Source organism: Pseudochaenichthys georgianus, chromosome 10 (assembly GCF_902827115.2).
Source record: "Pseudochaenichthys georgianus chromosome 10, fPseGeo1.2, whole genome shotgun sequence".
Taxonomy (NCBI): Eukaryota; Metazoa; Chordata; class Actinopteri; order Perciformes; family Channichthyidae; genus Pseudochaenichthys; species Pseudochaenichthys georgianus.
Window position 1 is genome coordinate 21,284,681 of NC_047512.1, and position 22,541 is coordinate 21,307,221.

At 40.8% G+C, this 22,541-nt stretch overlaps 2 protein-coding genes and 2 pseudogenes across 5 annotated transcripts in view; all 4 read right to left on the bottom strand.

The window, feature by feature from the left end:
- Positions 1-22,541, bottom strand: part of LOC117454154 (protocadherin alpha-C2-like) — a 190,268-nt gene that overhangs the window by 86,295 nt on the left and 81,432 nt on the right. Inside the window, exon 1 of one of the 4 annotated variants that reach the window (XM_034093264.2) lies at positions 4,034-6,500. The exons of the other annotated variants lie outside the window; for them this stretch is intronic. Coding sequence (XP_033949155.1) covers positions 4,034-6,412 — 2,379 coding nt within the window. The 5' untranslated portion in view covers positions 6,413-6,500. Of the gene's footprint in view, positions 1-4,033; positions 6,501-22,541 lie in introns of those variants that run through there. 4 annotated transcript variants of the gene reach the window in all.
- On the bottom strand, positions 7,069-13,292 carry LOC117453915 (protocadherin alpha-10-like). Its single transcript, XM_034092951.1, has 4 exons — positions 10,662-13,292; positions 9,456-9,725; positions 7,302-8,609; positions 7,069-7,086 (listed from the first exon to the last, which is right to left on the bottom strand). The coding sequence occupies exons 1-4, from the start codon at positions 13,044-13,046 to the stop codon at positions 7,069-7,071; spliced, it is 3,981 nt and encodes a 1,326-aa protein (XP_033948842.1). The 5' UTR covers positions 13,047-13,292.
- LOC117453916 (protocadherin alpha-10 pseudogene) lies at positions 13,204-16,650 on the bottom strand (annotated as a pseudogene).
- Positions 17,455-20,591, bottom strand: LOC117453917 (protocadherin alpha-10 pseudogene; annotated as a pseudogene).

Below are 22,541 nucleotides of genomic sequence, written 5' to 3' on the forward strand. Positions count from 1 at the left end.
GCATATCCAGCCTTGCAGTGGGGTGGTTTGTGAACTACCTCTCTGAAAGGTCCCAATGTGTTCACTGTGATGGGCTGTCTTCTGAGTGGTTGAACATTGCAAATGGTGTACCACAAGGTTCTGTTTTAGGACCACTTTTATTCACCATCTACATCAACAATTTAGGTGAAAATGTGGATGAAGCTACTTTACATTTTTATGCGGATGATACCGTGATGTACTGTGCAGGTCCCTCCATTAAAGAGGCTGTTGTTAAATTACAGGCTGTTCTTAACACTATTCAGACTCAGCTCTCTGAATTAAAGCTTCTTTTAAATGTGGAGAAAACCAAGGTAATGCTCTTTTCTAAAGCAAAAAAGACACCAGAGCCTGTTTTAGATATTGTAACTACGCAAGGAATAAAACTTGAAGTGGTTACCGGTTACAAATACCTTGGTATCTGGCTTGATGATTGTCTCTCTTTTAAACTTCATGTCAATAACCTGCTTAAAAAGCTGAGGGTTAGGCTAGGTTTCTTCTACAGGAACAAGTCCTGTTTCTCGCTTGAGGCCAGGAAAAGGCTAGTCACTGTGACCTTTTTACCTGTGCTGGACTATGGGGATCTGGTCTATATGAATGCACCTGCCTATTGCCTGGAAAAGTTAGATGCTGCGTATCACAGTGCACTGAGATTTGTGACAAACTGTAAAGCATTAACCCATCACTGTACCCTGTATGCAAGGGCTGGTTTGCTTTCACTTACTGTACGGAGGCTCAGTCACTGGTACATTTTTATATACAAAGCCATGCTAGGGAAACTTCCATCCGACATCTGCTCCCTGATCTCACGGAGAATTGTAAGTGGCTACTGCCTGAGATCGAATGCTGTGGTTTTATTAAATGTGCCAACTGCTAGGACTGTCTTAGGGAAGACAGCTTTTAGATGCGCAGCTCCTCTGTCTTGGAATAGTCTGCAAATTAAATGGAAACTGAACAATCTGGTGCCACTAAATGTTTTTAAAGCTCGGTTGGATGCTACTCAATCGGAAGCTATTGGTACCTGTTTATGTGGTTAATTATGTAAATGATGCGTATGATGTCCTTTTGTTGTTCTATTTATGTTTTATGTTTCATGTGGAACTACTTGAGCACGTCTCCCTTGAAAAAGAGATCGATGATCTCAATGGGATTTAGCTGTATAAATAAAGGTTTGAAATGAAAAAAATAAATCTCCTAACAATGTTGTCCATTTTAGACGGAGGCTTATTATATTTACAGCCCTTAATAACATTCATTTTCTGGGCTCAATGTGTGTCTTGGCCGTTTTCGTTGTGATCGCTAAATTCCCCTAGTTTCCCCTTGTTTATAATATCACCGTTCCAAGCAAACGAGTACTTTGTTTTGAAATCGTTTCGCGGCTCCACTGACCATTAGACCATTTAGTAAGGTAAAAAAAAAAAGGGAAAACACGCCTCTCAGACGTTCTTCAGTTTACTTTTTTAATAAAGAAAAACAAATGGTCCGTAGATGCACGGATTAATCTCCCTCCATCATGTTGATTTGAATCTGAAGTTCTGAACATGAGCCCGCCCGACCTTCTAAGCCAATCACAGCGCGATAATAACCTGCCTTCCGTTTCAACCATACTCCTTCCGTTTCCACTATTCTTTCTCTCACACATGCATACATTCTTCTCTTGCATACATACATTGTCTTCATACACACATTCTTCTCTTGCCTACTGTCTTCAGACATGCATATATTATTTATAATATTAAATGTAAACATTGAATGAATGTGCCTGAGAGCAAAATGTATAAATATGAGCATTAAAATATATGAATGAGAACAAAATGCATGAATGTGTGCATTGAAATAATGATATGACAGCAAAATGTATGAATGTGAGTGTAAATATATACGTGTGTGAGAGTGAAAATATATGTATAAGGAGAATGTATGTGCGTGAGAGGACCAGTATGAATTACGGCCTGTACGGCCCCTCATACTTTATGGTAAGGGTACATGAATTCGTGCATGAATTCATTCATGTAATAGTTCATGAACCATCAGTAATGTACAAGGATTAATAGTATCTCATGCATGACTTAATGCAGGAACAATAACTTAATTAATGCATCAACTAAGGCATCTCAATCGTCATGACTTCTGAGTTATTAATGATGCTCATGTCTTCTTCATATAGATCTGCAGTTAAAGTGACAGAACAAAAAACTGACCAGTCACAGCAATTCCAAGTGTTGTAATCATGATTAACTAAGCATACTTCATCATGTTTGTGCCCCTTCAAATAAAGTGGTGACCTGTTCCGTTGTTTACACTGATAAATATGATTAATGGTCTACTGTATGTCAAATCACCTTATTAACCATTCGGTGCTCATGCATCGATCATCTTTGTGATCCCTCAAATAAAGTCAGCCCTTATGTCTTTAGGCATCATGTATTTGGCAATATTACAAATGCATTAGATCATAATTTTGGACTTAATTTCAATTATGAATTATATAATTAGGACTTTTTTTTATGTATTATCTTAAAGCTCACAAACCATTAAAGATAACTCATTCATAATATTAACAAACTTTAATTTATAATCCAAAGCCAACAAGATCACATTTTCACATATCGTGAAGACACAAGATTAGGAGGCCTACTTTAGGGAGGACGTGGATTACCACATAACAATATGGGATCACACAGCAAGGCTCAATGTGACTGGACTTATGTCCTAAATAGACATAAGGGCTGACTTTGTTTGAGGGATCACAAAGATGATTGATGCATGAGCACCGAATGGTTAATAAGGTGATTTCACATAGGCCATTAATCATATGTTAGTTATCAGTGTAAACGACAGAACAGGTCACCACTTTATTTGAAGAGGCACAAACATGATGAAGTAATGACACAATAATGCTTAGTTAATCATTACAACACTTGGAATTGCTGTGACTGGTCAGTTTGTTGGCCTGTCACTTTAACTGCATATGAAGAAGACATGAACATCATTAATAACTCAGAAGTCATGATGCTTGAGATGCCTTAGTTGATGCATTAATTAAGGTAGTGTTCCTGCATTAAGTCATGCATGAGATACTATTAATCCTTGTACATTACTGATAGTTCATGAAGTACAACATTAATAAATTCATGCTTTTTCATGCATGAATTCATGATGATTCATGTGTCCTTACCATAAAGTGTTACCAAAATGTATTGGGTGATTTTGGAAGACTTGAGCTCTATAGTAGTTGATGATTGAACATGCATCTGTTTAAGATAAGTTAACAATAGTTAGGTTATGTATCATCGTCAGTGTTGGGTGTAACGTGTTACAAAAGTAACAGTTACAGTAATGTATTACTTTTTGCTGTAACGCAGTTAATGTAACACATTACTAATGAAATGTGGGTAATGGTAATGTCATTTATTACTTAAAAGAGACAGTAATACGTACTGTATTACATTTTGGAAGTAACTTGCCCAACACTGATCATCGTATACTATTTAATGATTATATTATTACACAGCATTTGGCTCTATTCTTAAACTAAGAAAGGGAAAATCAAAAACCCACGAAACCCGCATCTCAATATATCAGCACAAAGGACAGCACCATTCTCAGAAAAAGACAAAATAAAAAATCAGCACCACGGACACGGACAGCAACCTAAAGCAGTTTGAGTGCCCTCCTCAAGTGAGAGAAAACAGTGAAATGTAATCTTTGTTGTTCTGATATTGTTCTTATATTTGTAGAAACCGTCGTCAATACATTCTATAGACACTAAATCATCCGCCAACAAACAAATCAAGTTTCTCGAAGCAGAGTAATACAATTAGTGTCAGAGGTCTTAACAATGGGATAGAATAGTTTTAAGTATAGCTTTAGATAATCAGTAAGAGAACACATTATTAGATAATAGTCATTTTAAACATATTGCTATTCCTGCATGTTACAACATATTTCCAAATGATGTTACTGAAAAGTAAATATTAAATTAAGATAAATATTAAAACTAACCATGGCTTACCTTGTCTTTATTAGGTAAAGTCTGAGTTCTGGCAAAAGTGTCTCCTCCGTTAATACTGATCAGCTCACCGTCTACCGGCGGAAACGGGCCGGGGAAAACCACTACGTCACTCTTCATTGTGTCTGAGCTGAAACACACGTCGTACTGCTGAGTAGATTTAGAGTAAGACCAGCTCCCGTCAGGGTGGGTGGTGATCATTGGGGCGCTGTACCTGCTGAAGCTGCCGTCTGTCCTGTGGCATTTGACAGCTATTAAACTGATGAGGCTCAGCAGGAAGATCACTGACACCGACACAATGGAGATCAGCAGATACAGGTTCAAATCAGAGAAGCTCTCCTCCTGTATGGGCACATGTCTGAACTGGGTCTGGATGTCAGCTGTGCTTTCAACCACCACCACATCAATAGAGACAGTAGCTGACAGGGAGGGTTCTCCGTTATCAGAAAGCAACACCAGCAAGGGGTGAGTTTTCAGGTCATTGTCACTCATTCTCCTCTTAGTCCTGATTTCTCCGCTACTGGTTCCGATCCGGAAGAGGTTGTTTCCTTTGGGCTCAGAGAGGTGATACGAAAGCAGCGCATTGTATCCAGAGTCTGCGTCTACAGCCCTGATCTTTGCCACAAAGTATCCCGCCTCAGCAGAATAGGGGATGCTCTCACTGTTAACGGAGCCGTGCTCAGAATAGGGCGCGAGGACTGTTGGACTATTGTCATTTTCATCCAGAATTAAAACGTTCACCGTCACGTTGCTGCTGAGAGGAGGAACACCAGAGTCTGTGGCCTGCACTTTAAACTGGAACGTGTTTAACTCCTCATAGTTAAAAGACTGCAGGCTGACTACATCTCCAGTCTCTGAGTTGATGTTCACCATTGTAGATAACGGGACTGAGTCCATTTTACTTTGTAAAAAGGAATAGCTCACCTGGCCATTTTGACTGATATCTGCATCAACAGCCATCACTGTTTTAATTACTGTTCCTACTGGACTGTTTTCTTTCACATAAATGTTTATCACCTTTTCTGAGAAGTACGGTGCATTGTCATTAACATCAGAAACATAAACAGTGATAACACTGATGTTTGAAAGAGGAGGGCTGCCTTCATCTGTAGCTGAAATGGTTATATTGTACCTAGTAATTACTTCTCTGTCTAAATGTCCATCAACCACTAAAGAATAATAGTTTTTGTAATTTGTCTCAAGTTTGAACGGGACTGTATTTAAGATTTCGCATTTCACTTCACCGTTTTTACCACTGTCTTTATCTAATACTGACACAAGTGCAATAGCAGTGCCTAACTCAGCGTCCTCATTCAATGTATTGAGCAGTGACGTCACAGTGATTTCAGGAGCGTTGTCGTTTACGTCAATTACTTCTACTAGCACTTTACTATGAGCAGACATAGGAGGCTGCCCTTTGTCTCTTGCCTCTGCTCGGATCTCAAAAGCTTTTTTTTCTTCATAGTCGATTTTGCCTTTCACAGAAATTATTCCCGTGTCTGGGTCGATTTGAAAAATATCCAGAATATGATCCTGATCCTTATTACGAAGAGAATAAACAATTTCACTATTGGCGCCTTCATCCGCATCGGTCGCATTTAAGGTGAACACCACCGTACCAATCGGGATATTTTCTAACGTTGTAACTTTGTAAAGAGTGTTGCTGAACACCGGGGCGTTATCGTTAATATCTAGTACATTTATTTCAATCTCTGATGTGCCTGCATTTGGTGGAGTTCCCCCGTCTACCGCAGTTAGCATGAGCTGCATATGTGGCCTTTTCTCGCGGTCTAAGGCTTTCTGCAGCACTAACTCTGGAGATAAACTGTCTCCTCTTTTGTGTGTTGCGAGACTGAAGTATTCATTTGGACTGAGCTTATATGCACTAACACAGTTGTTACCCACATCAGCATCGCTTGCCTCGGATAACGCAAATCTAAATCCAGGCAATGTGTTCTCTGCGATGTCCAGTATTTGTGATTTAGTGTTGAACGACGGAGAATGATCATTCACATCTTTAATTTCTATCTCTAGGCGGTAAAGCTTTAGTGGGTTGTTTATCACTGCCTCTACACTTACAGTGCATTTCGGTTCATCTGCACAAAGCTCCTCTCGGTCTATTATTTCATTAACATACAGAAATCCAGTCTTCAGATTTACCTCGAAGTATTTCCTCTTAGATCCTTTAACAATCTGAAACAAACGGGACTCCAAATCCTGCGCATTGAGGTTTAGGTCCTTTGCGATATTTCCGACGTGAGTTCCAGTGTTTACCTCCTCTGCTACGGAGTATGAGAGCTGCCCAGACACCGCTTCCCAGTAACAATCCAACAGCACCAGCACCAGATATGTAACAAAATACTTCCTACTCGGTGAAGACATAATTCCGCCGAAAAAAACCAAAGCAAATATCCACAATGTCGTTTCTTCCGTGATCCACTGAGCAGGGACAAGGTTTTAACAAACACACCTCGATACTTGTATTCGTATAGAAGAAGACTCCATTATGTTCTCCCTTCCCGTTTCTCTTTGTGGTGAAAATCCAAAGTCATTCCGTTTTTACTCTGGGAGGAGCATCAACAATGCTGTGTTACGGTCTATGGCGTCACTGTGTGGTCACTTTGATGAACTGCACACGCTTTAAACAACTGAAGTACCCATCATGTATGAGAAACGCCAACAACAACCAGTCTTGTATTGCACACATTTGGGAAAATTAAGAAACCCAATCAACTTAACATTTTTAGACGTCACAGTTTTTACAGAACCATGCATTTGTTAAGTTATTGTGGTAAAGAATGTACTGAGACTTTGCTTTATTTAATGTGAGGAAAATATAATACTCGTGAATACGTTTGCTTAACAGTAAACACAATTTATTTAAATTTGAAATGGGGGATGTAGGCTTTAAGGTCATCTTTGTCTGTTTTATGTGAGCATTATATTAGTCAAATGTTTGAATTTGCAGGAGAAAACCTGAACTTATAAATGTCAGTAAGGGATTCCTATTTGTATCTGTTAGGTAGGCCTATCAACAATTAATTGCCAAAGTCACACTTTAACAAATAGAATAATAGAAGAAACAAACTGAATAACCATCATTGCTGTTCTTGATAAACATTCCCTCTTAAATGAAAAGGAGAGTCCGTGTAAATGCCGCATAACCGTTAGCAAACACGTCTCTAAAATGACTTAAAAACACGTGATCTCGTAGCCATTTTCTCTATTACAGAACATGTGCAGCAACGCTTTTATGTATTTCATTTCTTACCTGGTCATTGTTGGGTAAAGTCTGAGTTCTGGTGAAAGTGTCTCCTCCGTTAATACTGATCAGCTCACCGTCTACCGGCGGAAACGGGCCGGGGAAAACCACTACGTCACTCTTCATTGTGTCTGAGCTGAAACACACGTCGTACTGCTGAGTAGATTTAGAGTAAGACCAGCTCCCGTCAGGGTGGGTGGTGATCATTGGGGCGCTGTACCTGCTGAAACTGCCGTCTGTCCTGTGGCATTTGACAGCTATTAAACTGATGAGGCTCAGCAGGAAGATCACTGACACCGACACAATGGCGATCAGCAGATACAGGTTCAAATCAGAGAAGCTCTCCTCCTGTATGGGCACATGTCTGAACTGGGTCTGGATGTCAGCTGTGCTTTCAACCACCACCACATCAATAGAGACAGTAGCTGACAGGGAGGGTTCTCCGTTATCAGAAAGCAACACCAGCAAGGGGTGAGTTTTCAGGTCATTGTCACTCATTCTCCTCTTAGTCCTGATTTCTCCGCTACTGGTTCCGATCCGGAAGAGGTTGTTTCCTTTGGGCTCAGAGAGGTGATACGAAAGCAGCGCATTGTATCCAGAGTCTGCGTCTACAGCCCTGATCTTTGCCACAAAGTATCCCGCCTCAGCAGAATAGGGGATGCTCTCACTGTTAACGGAGCCGTGCTCAGAATAGGGCGCGAGGACTGTTGGACTATTGTCATTTTCATCCAGAATTAAAACGTTCACCGTCACGTTGCTGCTGAGAGGAGGAACACCAGAGTCTGTGGCCTGCACTTTAAACTGAAACGTGTTTAACTCCTCATAGTTAAAAGACTGCAGGGTGACTATATCTCCAGTCTCTGAGTTGATGTTCACCATCGAAGAGAGAGGCAACGAGTTACTGTTACTTTGTGAAATGGAGTAGCTCACCTGACCATTTTGATTGTTGTCTGCATCAATGGCTGAAACGGTTTTTATAACTGCTCCTACCGGACTGTTTTCTTTCACATAGACATTGATTATGTTTTCTGTAAATAGAGGTTTATTATCATTCACATCTGACACGTGCACATTAATAAAGCTCGTGCTGGAGAGAGGTGGGCGGCCCTCATCAGTAGCAGTGATGCTGATGTTGTATTGAGACGCACTCTCTCTGTCGAGAGGACCGTCCACCACCAACGAGTAGTAATTCTTGTAATTGGACTCTAATTTAAAAGGAACATTGTTGGACATTTTACAGTTCACTATCCCATTTTTACCTCCGTCTTTATCAAATACTGAAACAAGTGCAATGGCGGTGCCTATGGCTGCATCCTCCTTCACGGTGTTTAACAGAGAAGTCACTGACATTTCAGGGGCATTGTCGTTGACGTCTAAAACCTCAATCAATAATTTGGTGTTTGAGGTGAGAGGAGAAGAAGCTCCATCAATGGCTTGTACTCTAATCTCAAAGGCAATATTTTCTTCAAAGTCGATATTCTTCTTATTTGTTACAGTTCCCGTAGTTTGGTCAATAGCAAAAATATCACTGTGTTTCCCCTGGTCTATTTCAAGAAATGAATATGCTATTTTTCCGTTGTTACCTACATCTACATCAGTGGCATTTAGTGTGATTATTTGTGATCCTATTTTTACGTTTTCATACACACTGGCTTTGTACAGAGTTTGACTGAATACCGGAGCATTATCATTACTGTCCAAAACATTCACTATTATGACCATTGTGCCTGATTTAGCAGGAGTTCCCCCATCAATAGCAGTCAGTATGAGTCGGATTAAAGACTGTTTTTCTCTGTCTAAAACTTTCTGAAGTAATAATTCGGGAGTGACACTATTTCCTTTATGTGTAGCGAGAGAGAAATGTTCATTTTGGCTAAGCTTGTAGCTGTTTACAGTATTTCTACCGACGTCTGCATCGTGAGCTCTTTGCAACGGGAATTTAGCCGCCGCTGCTGTGTTCTCAGTTATGTTAATAATCTGGGACGTGCTTCGAAATGACGGAGAATTATCATTCACATCTAAGATTATGATTTCAATCCGGTACAGTTTTAAAGGGTTATGAATGACTGCTTCTACACTGAGGGAACATTTGTTCTCGTCGCCGCAGAGCTCCTCTCTGTCTATTCTCTCGTTAACGTACAGGGCACCAGTCTTTAGATTTACCTCGAAGTATTTCCTCTTAGATCCTGCAACGATCTGAAACATGCGGGGCTCCAAATCCTGGACATTGATGTTCAGATCTTTAGCGATATTTCCCACAACAGTCCCCAGATTGACCTCCTCTGAGACGGAGTAAGACAGCTGCCCAGACACCGCTTCCCAGAAACACTCCAGCAGCACGACCAGGAGATATATCCAGCTCGTTCTGCTCGGCAAATTCATTATTCCATACATCGAGAAGGAGCATGTAGGCAATCTGAACAATAACGGCAACTATGAAAAAAAGATCCAGGAAGATATTTCCAACAAATATTACGGCATTTCCACGACCAAACAAGACAACCGCTCTTTGTCGTCCGACCTCTCTTTGTAACAAAGCCCAGAGATGGATCATCCGCTGAATCTGGGAGGAGCCGCGAGCCACCGAGAGACCGTCAAGATGTGACGGTCTACAGTGTCCCCCTGTGGACGAGTTTTAAAACTACACCTCAAATCCAACATAAAACAAATTGTACATCTGTGAATATTCTCTTTGTTTGTCAAGAGATTGCAAAAATAAGAGACTCAGATACTAAACTACAAGCTGATAATTGACATGTATATTGTAAGAATTAATAGTTTTTTTAATACAGCCTGTTTTAAATATTAACTGAACTTTTAAGCACATCCTTATCGCACTGTCAATCAGATAATGTTTTTAGGGAAAAAAAAGAAATGCAAATACTTTTTAAAACTGAATTGCAATTGACTACACATATTACATGGACGGTTATATTGGAGAAACAATTTGCCATATGACATATTGTTCAAGAGTTGTTACAAAATGTATCCGCAAATATATTTTTAAAAACTCTGCATTACAGCAAGGAGATTTTATTTTATTGGAATTGAAGGCAAGTTTAACTCCAACAACACATGTAGTTCAGCACCACGGATAGCGACTAACACACTGATTTCAAATCAACAACCAAACTTTACAGTAATGTAAAAACTATCAACACATTAATATCAATCTACAAACTGAATAGCCATCATTGCTGTTCTTGATAAACATTCCCTCTTAAATGAAAAAGAGAGTCTGTGTAAATGACATGACCGTTAGTACCCACACGTCTCTAAACTGACTTAAGTAAAACCACATCATATCACAGCCATTTTCTCTATAAACAGAACATGTGTAGCAACGATTTTATGTATTTCATTTCTTACCTGGTCATTGTTGGGTAAAGTCTGAGTTCTGGTGAAAGTGTCTCCTCCGTTAATACTGATCAGCTCACCGTCTACCGGCGGAAACGGGCCGGGGAAAACCACTACGTCACTCTTCATTGTGTCTGAGCTGAAACACACGTCGTACTGCTGAGTAGATTTAGAGTAAGACCAGCTCCCGTCAGGGTGGGTGGTGATCATTGGGGCGCTGTACCTGCTGAAGCTGCCGTCTGTCCTGTGGCATTTGACAGCTATTAAACTGATGAGGCTCAGCAGGAAGATCACTGACACCGACACAATGGAGATCAGCAGATACAGGTTCAAATCAGAGAAGCTCTCCTCCTGTATGGGCACATGTCTGAACTGGGTCTGGATGTCAGCTGTGCTTTCAACCACCACCACATCAATAGAGACAGTAGCTGACAGGGAGGGTTCTCCGTTATCAGAAAGCAACACCAGCAAGGGGTGAGTTTTCAGGTCATTGTCACTCATTCTCCTCTTAGTCCTGATTTCTCCGCTACTGGTTCCGATCCGGAAGAGGTTGTTTCCTTTGGGCTCAGAGAGGTGATACGAAAGCAGCGCATTGTATCCAGAGTCTGCGTCTACAGCCCTGATCTTTGCCACAAAGTATCCCGCCTCAGCAGAATAGGGGATGCTCTCACTGTTAACGGAGCCGTGCTCAGAATAGGGCGCGAGGACTGTTGGACTATTGTCATTTTCATCCAGAATTAAAACGTTCACAGTCACGTTGCTGCTGAGAGGAGGAACACCAGAGTCTGTGGCCTGCACTTTAAACTGAAACGTGTTTAACTCCTCATAGTTAAAAGACTGCAGGCTGACTATATCTCCAGTCTCTGAGTTGATGTTCACCATCGTAGAGAGAGGCAACGAGTTACTGTTACTTTGTGAAATGGAGTAGCTCACCTGACCATTTTGATTGTTGTCTGCATCAATGGCTGAAACGGTTTTTATAACTGCTCCTACCGGACTGTTTTCTTTCACATAGACATTGATTATGTTTTCTGTAAATAGAGGTTTATTATCATTCACATCTGACACGTGCACATTAATAAAGCTCGTGCTGGAGAGAGGTGGGCGGCCCTCATCAGTAGCAGTGATGCTGATGTTGTATTGAGACGCACTCTCTCTGTCGAGAGGACCGTCCACCACCAACGAGTAGTAATTCTTGTAATTGGACTCTAATTTAAAAGGAACATTGTTGGACATTTTACAGTTCACTATCCCATTTTTACCTCCGTCTTTATCAAACACTGAAACAAGTGCAATGGCGGTGCCTATGGCTGCATCCTCCTTCACGGTGTTTAACAGAGAAGTCACTGACATTTCAGGGGCATTGTCGTTGACATCTAAAACCTCAATCAATAATTTGGTGTTTGAGGTGAGAGGAGAAGATGCTCCATCGCTGACTTGTACTCTAATCTCAAAAGCATTATTCTCTTCAAAGTCTATATTCTTGATATTTGTTACAGTCCCGGTTTTTTCATCAATTCTAAACAAATCACTTTGTTTTCCTCTGCCTGCTTTACTAAATGAATATAACACCTCTCCATTTTGACCTGCATCTAAGTCAGTAGCATTCAGGGTTATTATCGATGTGCCTACCTTTGAATTCTCATACACACTGGCTTTGTACAGAGTTTGACTGAATACAGGAGGATTATCATTAATGTCCAACACATTCACTATTATAGTCATACTGCCTGATTTAGCAGGAGTTCCTCCATCTATAGCAGTCAGTATGAGTTGGATTACAGAATGTTTTTCTCTGTCTAAAACTTTCTGAAGTAATAATTCGGGAGTGACACTATTTCCTTTATGTGTAGCGAGAGAGAAATGTTCATTTTGGCTAAGCTTGTAGCTGTTTACAGTATTTCTACCCACGTCTGCATCGTCAGCCGGATGAAATGGAAATTGTGCCCCTACTGCAGTACTCTCTGTAATGTCGATTTCCTGTGACTTGCTTAGAAATGACGGTGAATTATCATTCACATCTAATATTATGATTTCAATCCGGTACAGTTTTAAAGGGTTATTAATGACTGCTTCTACACTGAGGGAACATTTGTTCTCGTCGCCGCAGAGCTCCTCTCTGTCTATTCTCTCGTTAACGTACAGGGCACCAGTCTTTAGATTTACCTCGAAGTATTTCCTCTTAGATCCTGCAACGATCTGAAACATGCGGGGCTCCAAATCCTGGACATTGATGTTCAGATCTTTAGCGATATTTCCCACAACAGTCCCCAGATTGACCTCCTCTGAGACGGAGTAAGACAGCTGCCCAGACACCGCTTCCCAGAAACACTCCAGCAGCACGACCAGGAGATATATCCAGCTCGTTCTGCTCGGCAAATTCATTATTCCATACATCGAGAAGGAGCATGTAGGCAAATCTGAACAATAACGGCAACTATGAAAAAAAGATCCAGGAAGATATTTCCAACAAATATTACGGCATTTCCACGACCAAACAAGACAACCGCTCTTTGTCGTCCGACCTCTCTTTGTAACAAAGCCCAGAGATGGATCATCCGCTGAATCTGGGAGGAGCCGCGAGCCACGGAGAGACCGTCAAGATGTGACGGTCTACAGTGTCCCCCTGTGGACCGATTTTAAAACTACACCTCAAATCCAACATAAAACAAATATAAATGTGTGAATATTCTCAATGTTCGTCAAGAGATTGCAAAAAACAGAGACTCAAATATTAAACAACTACACTGATTACAGACATGTATATTGTATGAATGAAGTATTTATTTATTTTTTCTAAAACGAACTGTTTTTAAAGATTAACTTAAGTTTTAAAGAAAATCCTATAGCACTGTCAATGAGATAATGGTTTAAGTCAATACAGAAATGCAATTGATTTAAAAAAGAAAACTGAATTGCCACTAACTGCAAATATTACATGGACGGTTATATTGGAGAAACACTTTGCCATATGACATAATTGTTCAAGAGTTGTTGCAAAATATATTCGTAAATATATTTTTTAAAACTCTGCATTACAACAAGGACTTTTTTCTTTTTTTTCTGAGAATTCAAGGCAAGTTTAACTCCAACAACACATGTAGTTCAGCACCAAGGATAGCGACTAACACACTGATTTCAAATCAACAACCAAACTTTACAGCAATGTAAAAACTATCAACAAATTAATATCAAGCTACAAACTGAATAGCCATCATTGCTGTCCTTGATAAACATTCCCTCTTAAATGAAAAAGAGAGTCTGTGTAAATGACATGACCGTTAGTACCCACACGTCTCTAAACTGACTTAAGTAAAACCACATCATATCGCAGCCATTTTCTCTATAAACAGAACATGTGCAGCAACGATTTTATGTATTTCATTTCTCACCTGGTCATTGTTGGGTAAAGTCTGAGTTCTGGTGAAAGTGTCTCCTCCGTTAATACTGATCAGCTCACCGTCTACCGGCGGAAACGGGCCGGGGAAAACCACTACGTCACTCTTCATTGTGTCTGAGCTGAAACACACGTCGTACTGCTGAGTAGATTTAGAGTAAGACCAGCTCCCGTCAGGGTGGGTGGTGATCATTGGGGCGCTGTACCTGCTGAAGCTGCCGTCTGTCCTGTGGCATTTGACAGCTATTAAACTGATGAGGCTCAGCAGGAAGATCACTGACACCGACACAATGGAGATCAGCAGATACAGGTTCAAATCAGAGAAGCTCTCCTCCTGTATGGGCACATGTCTGAACTGGGTCTGGATGTCAGCTGTGCTTTCAACCACCACCACATCAATAGAGACAGTAGCTGACAGGGAGGGTTCTCCGTTATCAGAAAGCAACACCAGCAAGGGGTGAGTTTTCAGGTCATTGTCACTCATTCTCCTCTTAGTCCTGATTTCTCCGCTACTGGTTCCGATCCGGAAGAGGTTGTTTCCTTTGGGCTCAGAGAGGTGATACGAAAGCAGCGCATTGTATCCAGAGTCTGCGTCTACAGCCCTGATCTTTGCCACAAAGTATCCCGCCTCAGCAGAATAGGGGATGCTCTCACTGTTAACGGAGCCGTGCTCACAATAGGGCGCGAGGACTGTTGGACTATTGTCATTTTCATCCAGAATTAAAATGTTCACAGTCACGTTGCTGCTGAGAGGAGGAACACCAGAGTCTGTGGCCTGCACTTTAAACTGAAACGTGTTTAACTCCTCATAGTTAAAAGACTGCAGGCTGACTATATCTCCAGTCTCTGAGTTGATGTTCACCATCGTAGAGAGAGGCAACGAGTTACTGTTACTTTGTGAAATGGAGTAGCTCACCTGACCATTTTGATTGTTGTCTGCATCAATGGCTGAAACGGTTTTTATTACTGCTCCTACCGGACTGTTTTCTTTCACATAGACATTGATTATGTTTTCTGTAAATAGAGGTTTATTATCATTCACATCTGACACGTGCACATTAATAACGCTCGTGCTGGAGAGAGGTGGGCGTCCCTCATCAGTAGCAGTGATGCTGATGTTGTATTGAGACGCACTCTCTCTGTCGAGAGGACCGTCCACCACCAACGAATAGTAATTCTTGTAATTGGACTCTAATTTAAAAGGAACATTATTGGACATTTTACAGTTCACTATCCCATTCTTACCCCCGTCTTTATCAAACACTGAAACAAGTGCAATGGCGGTGCCTATGGCTGCATCCTCCTTCACGGTGTTTAACAGAGAAGTCACTGACATTTCAGGGGCATTGTCGTTGACGTCTAAAACCTCAATCAATAATTTGGTGTTTGAGGTGAGAGGAGAAGAAGCTCCATCAATGGCTTGGACTCTAATCTCAAAAGCATTATTCTCTTCAAAGTCTATATTCTTTATATTTGTTACAGTCCCGGTTTTTTCATCAATGGCAAACAAATCACTTTGTTTTCCTCTGCCCACTTCACTGAATGAATATAACACGTGTCCGTTTGGGCCAGCATCTAAATCAGTAGCATTTAGGGTTATTATCGATGTTCCAATTTTAGTGTTCTCATACACACTGGCTTTGTACAGAGTTTGACTGAATACAGGAGGATTATCATTACTGTCCAACACATTCACTATTATAGTCATACTGCCTGATTTAGCAGGAGTTCCCCCATCTATAGCAGTCAGTATGAGTTGGATTACAGAATGTTTTTCTCTGTCTAAAACTTTCTGAAGTAATAATTCGGGAGTGACACTATTTCCTTTATGAGTAGTGAGAGAGAAATGTTCATTCTGGCTAAGCTTGTAGCTATTTACCGTTTGTTTACCGACGTCTGCGTCGTGAGCTTGATGCAGAGGAAATGTCACCCCTACTGCAGTACTCTCTGTAATGTTAATTTGCTGTGACTTGCTTAGAAATGACGGTGAATTATCGTTTACATCTAAGATTATGATTTCAATCCGGTACAGTTTTAAAGGGTTATTAATGACTGCTTCTACACTGAGGGAACATTTGTTCTCGTCGCCGCAGAGCTCCTCTCTGTCTATTCTCTCGTTAACGTACAGGGCACCAGTCTTTAGATTTACCTCGAAGTATTTCCTCTTAGATCCTGCAACGATCTGAAACATGCGGGGCTCCAAATCCTGGACATTGATGTTCAGATCTTTAGCGATATTTCCCACAACAGTCCCCAGATTGACCTCCTCTGAGACGGAGTAAGACAGCTGCCCAGACACCGCTTCCCAGAAACACTCCAGCAGCACGACCAGGAGATATATCCAGCTCGTTCTGCTCGGCAAATTCATTATTCCATACATCGAGAAGGAGCATGTAGGCAAATCTGAACAATAACGGCAACTATGAAAAAAAGATCCAGGAAGATATTTCCAACAAATATTACGGCATTTCCACGACCAAACAAGACAACCGCTCTTTGTCGTCCGACCTCTCTTTGTAACAAAGCCCAGAGATGGATCATCCGCTGAATCTGGGAGGAGCCGCGAGCCACGGAGAGACCGTCAAGATGTGACGGTCTACAGTGTCCCCCTGTGGACCGATTTTAAAACTACACCTCAAATCCAACATAAAACAAATATAATGTGTGAATATTCTCAATGTTCGTCAGAGATTGCAAAAAACAGAGACTCAAATATTAAACAACTACACTGATTACAGACATGTATATTGTATGAATGAAGTATTTATTTATTTTTTTCTAAAACGAACTGTTTTTAAAGATTAACTTAAGTTTTAAAGAAAATCCTATAGCACTGTCAATGAGATAATGGTTTAAGTCAATACAGAAATGCAATTGATTTAAAAAAGAAAACTGAATTGCCACTAACTGCAAATATTACATGGACGGTTATATTGGAGAAACACTTTGCCATATGACATAATTGTTCAAGAGGTTGTTGCAAAATATATTCGTAAATATTGCGAAAGCTCTCCAGAGCTACTGGAAGCCGAATCTCGGGGACCGGAGAAAGTGGAGCAATATTCTCGCCACGCCAAGCAACAGCCTTAGAACAACCTCAACCTATACAAGTAACCACGTAAGCCATATACTGAGTGATGCTGGACAGGTTTTCAGTGACTGCACAATATACGGCAACATACAAATGAATGTAAATAAATAGCCAAATAATGGATCAACGCTCTCTGTCTAAAATGTTCACTAGCTGTTAGTGTTGTTGCATAGCAACCACCTATGTTTCGTGCAGAAGGCAACGGAGGGACTATTTATTTTGAACATTATTATTTACTAATAAAAACTATTTAAATTAGAGTGTGTATTTTTCTTTCATATTGTCACACTTGGTAACCGTTTTATAAAAGCAATAGCTCACTTCAGGCCGTGATATATGCTCACACAGCTAAGGGGGTTGTCGACCCTCCGCTTCGCGACGGGCAAAACCACGCTCCTTAGCTGTGATATAATGAGCATATACCACGGCATGTCGTAAGAGCTAAAATATATATTTTTTAAAACTCTGCATTACAACAAGGAGATTTTGCATTATTTTCTTAGAATTGAACGAAAGTTCAACTGCAACAACACCTGTATAGTTGAGCACCACGGATAGCGACTAAAACACTTATTGCAAATAAACAACCAAACTTTACAGCAATGTAAAAACTATCAACAAATGAATATCAAGCTACAAACTGAATAACCATCATTGCTGTTCTTGATAAACATTCCCTCTTAAATGAAAAGGAGAGTCCGTATAAATGCCGCCCATAACCGTTAGCAAACACGTCTCTAAAATGACTTAAAAACACGTCATATCGCAGCAATTTTCTCTTCAAAAAGAACACGTACAGCAACGATTTAATGTATTTCATTTCTTACCTTGTCATTGTTGGGTAAAGTCTGAGTTCTGGTGAAAGTGTCTCCTCCGTTAATACTGATCAGCTCACCGTCTACCGGCGGAAACGGGCCGGGGAAAACCACTACGTCACTCTTCATTGTGTCTGAGCTGAAACACACGTCGTACTGCTGAGTAGATTTAGAGTAAGACCAGCTCCCGTCAGGGTGGGTGGTGATCATTGGGGCGCTGTACCTGCTGAAGCTGCCGTCTGTCCTGTGGCATTTGACAGCTATTAAACTGATGAGGCTCAGCAGGAAGATCACTGACACCGACACAATGGAGATCAGCAGATACAGGTTCAAATCAGAGAAGCTCTCCTCCTGTATGGGCACATGTCTGAACTGGGTCTGGATGTCAGCTGTGCTTTCAACCACCACCACATCAATAGAGACAGTAGCTGACAGGGAGGGTTCTCCATTATCAGAAAGCAACACCACCAAGGGGTGAGTTTTCAGGTCATTGTCACTCATTCTCCTCTTAGTCCTGATTTCTCCGCTACTGGTTCCGATCCGGAAGAGGTTGTTTCCTTTGGGCTCAGAGAGGTGATACGAAAGCAGCGCATTGTATCCAGAGTCTGCGTCTACAGCCCTGATCTTTGCCACAAAGTATCCCGCCTCAGCAGAATAGGGGATGCTCTCACTGTTAACGGAGCCGTGCTCAGAATAGGGCGCGAGGACTGTTGGACTATTGTCATTTTCATCCAGAATTAAAACGTTCACCGTCACGTTGCTGCTGAGAGGAGGAACACCAGAGTCTGTGGCCTGGACTTTAAACTGAAACGTGTTTAACTCCTCATAGTTAAAAGACTGCAGGCTGACTATATCTCCAGTCTCTGAGTTGATGTTCACCATCGTAGAGAGAGGCAACGAGTTACTGTTACTTTGTGAAATGGAGTAGCTCACCTGACCATTTTCATTGTTATCTGCATCAATGGCTGAAACGGTTTTTATAACTGCTCCTACCGGACTGTTTTCTTTCACATAGACATTGATTATGTTTTCTGTAAATAGAGGTTTATTATCATTCACATCTGACACGTGCACATTAATAACGCTCGTGCTGGAGAGAGGTGGGCGTCCCTCATCAGTAGCAGTGATGCTGATGTTGTATTGAGACGCACTCTCTCTGTCGAGAGGACCGTCCACCACCAACGAATAGTAATTCTTGTAATTGGACTCTAATTTAAAAGGAACATTATTGGACATTTTACAGTTCACTATCCCATTTTTACCTCCGTCTTTATCAAACACTGAAATAAGTGCAATGGCGGTGCCTATGGCTGCATCCTCCTTCACGGTGTTTAACAGAGAAGTCACTGACATTTCAGGGGCATTGTCGTTGACGTCTAAAACCTCAATCAGTAATTTGGTGTTTGAGGTGAGAGGAGAAGATGCTCCATCGCTGGCTTGTACTCTAATCTCAAAAGCATTATTCTCTTCAAAGTCTATATTCTTTTTATTTGTTACAGTCCCCGTTTTTTCGTCAATGGCAAACAAATCACTTTGTTTTCCTCTGCCCACTTCACTGAATGAATATAACACGTGTCCGTTTGGGCCAGCATCTAAGTCAGTAGCATTTAGGGTTATTATATATGTTCCAATTTTAGTGTTCTCATACACACTGGCTTTGTACAGAGTTTGACTGAATACAGGAGGATTATCATTAATGTCCAACACATTCACTATTATAGTCATACTGCCTGATTTAGCAGGAGTTCCCCCATCTATAGCAGTCAGTATGAGTTGGATTACAGAATGTTTTTCTCTGTCTAAAACTTTCTGAAGTAATAATTCGGGAGTGACACTATTTCCTTTATGAGTAGCGAGAGAGAAATGTTCATTCTGGCTAAGCTTGTAACTATTTACCGTTTGTTTTCCGACGTCTGCATCGTGAGCTTGATGCAGAGGAAATTTCACCCCCACTGCAGTACTCTCTGTAATGTTAATTTCCTGTGACTTGCTTAGAAATGACGGTGAATTATCGTTTACATCTAAGATTATGATTTCAATCCGGTACAGTTTTAAAGGGTTATTAATGACTGCTTCTACACTGAGGGAACATTTGTTCTCGTCGCCGCAGAGCTCCTCTCTGTCTATTCTCTCGTTAACGTACAGGGCACCAGTCTTTAGATTTACCTCGAAGTATTTCCTCTTAGATCCTGCAACGATCTGAAACATGCGGGGCTCCAAATCCTGGACATTGATGTTCAGATCTTTAGCGATATTTCCCACAACAGTCCCCAGATTGACCTCCTCTGAGACGGAGTAAGACAGCTGCCCAGACACCGCTTCCCAGAAACACTCCAGCAGCACGACCAGGAGATATATCCAGCTGGTTCTGCTCGGCAAATTCATTATTCCATACATCGAGAAGGAGCATGTAAGCAAATCTGAACAATAACGGCAACTATGAAAAAAAGATCCAGGAAGATATTTCCAACAAATATTACGGCATTTCCACGACCAAACAAGACAACCGCTCTTTGTCGTCCGACCTCTCTTTGTAACAAAGCCCAGAGATGGATCATCCGCTGAATCTGGGAGGAGCCGCGAGCCACGGAGAGACCGTCAAGATGTGACGGTCTACAGTGTCCCCCTGTGGACCGATTTTAAAACTACACCTCAAATCCAACATAAAACAAATTGTACATCTGTGAATATTCTCAATGTTCGTCAAGAGATTGCAAACAAATAGAGACTCAAATATTAAACTACAGCGTGTACCCACTGATAACTGACATGTATATTGTATGAATTAAGTGGTTTTTTTTAAACGGCCTGTTTTTAAATATTATTTGAAGTTTTGAATAAATCCTTATAGCACTGTCAATGGAATAACGGATTAGGTAAATACAGAAATTAAATTGCTTTTACAAAAAAACCTGAATTTTAATTGACTGCAAATATTACATGAACAGTTATATTTGGAGGAACAATTTGCCATATTACATTTTGATCAAAAATGGTTTCAAAAATATATTCGTAATTATAAAACGGACAAGTCAAATCAAGCAATCTGATTGGTTCTTAGCCGTGATAGACTGAGCGTATACCACGGGTAGAATTGTAAGTTACTTTTCACAACAAGTCAGTATCCCTCCGTTGGGCTGAACTGGAACAAGAAAGCAGCGGAGAAGTAACGGGGCAGAAACCCTCCTTTTTACGCAGCGGTCCAGACATCACATCAAACGCCAAAACATATTCAGTGTGCAGTTCCTTTGGCATTAGGGCAGGGATATCTAGATACTGTCCAAGGTTTTACATAATGAATTGTGCTACTTTTAAAGCAAGCAACGATGTTTTCAAATCTGTAATCAAAGAGGTCCGCAAAAACACTATCGGCCAATCAGATTGCTTGATTGACTTGTCAGTTTTATAAATATATTTACATTTCTTCCATTACGAAACAAACTTACAAAGCATAAGATGGAAACATTTAACATTAACTTCGACCTCCGGGAGGTCTTACTATGGAAGAGTGGATTTGAGCAGTGCCTATCTCCAGAAGAAAAAAAAAGCACATAAACGACGACATGCAGAGCTACGTGAAGAGCAGGTAGACCAACTGGAAAAGTACCACCATTCAAAAGCTTTCTGATGCGGGTCTTGAAACAAAGCAGAGAAATGATGACCGTTAGTGCGCACAGGTGCGAAAGCTCTCCAGAGCTACTGGAAGCCGAATCTCGGGGACGCGGAAAAGTGGAGCCAATATTCTCGCCACGCCAAGCAACAGCCTAGAACAACCTCAACCTATACAAGTAACCACGTAAGCCATTATACTGAGTGATGCTGGACAGGTTTTCAGTGACTGCACAATAAACGGCAACATACAAATGAATGTAAATAAATAGCCAAATAATGGATCAACGCTCTCTGTCTAAATGTTCGCTAGCTGTTAGTGTTGTTGCATAGCAACCACCTATGTTTTTCGTGCAGAAGGCAACGGAGGGACTATTTATTTTGAACATTATTATTTACTAATAAAAACTATTTAAATTAGAGTGTATTTTTCTTTCATATTGTCACACTTGGTAACCGTTTTATAAAAGCAATAGCTCACTTCAGGCCGTGATATATGCTCACACAGCTAAGGGGGTTGTCGACTCTCCGCTTCGCGAAGGGCAAAACCACGCCCCTTAGCTGTGATATAATGAGCATATACCACGGCATGTCGTAAGAGCTTAAATATATTTAAAAAAACTCTGCATTACAACAAGGAGATTTTGCATTATTTCTTAGAATTGAACGAAAGTTCAACTGCAACAACACCTGTTGAGCACCACGGATAGCGACTAAAACACGTATTGCAAATAAACAACCAAACTTTACAGCAATGTACAAACTATCAACAAATGAATATCAAGCTACAAACTGAATAACCATCATTGCTGTTCTTGATAAACATTCCCTCTTAAATGAAAAGGAGAGTCCGTATAAATGCCGCCCATAATCGTTAGCAAACACGTCTCTAAAATTACTTAAAAACACGTCATATCGCAGCAATTTTCTCTTCAAAAAGAACACGTACAGCAACGATTTAATGTATTTCATTTCTTACC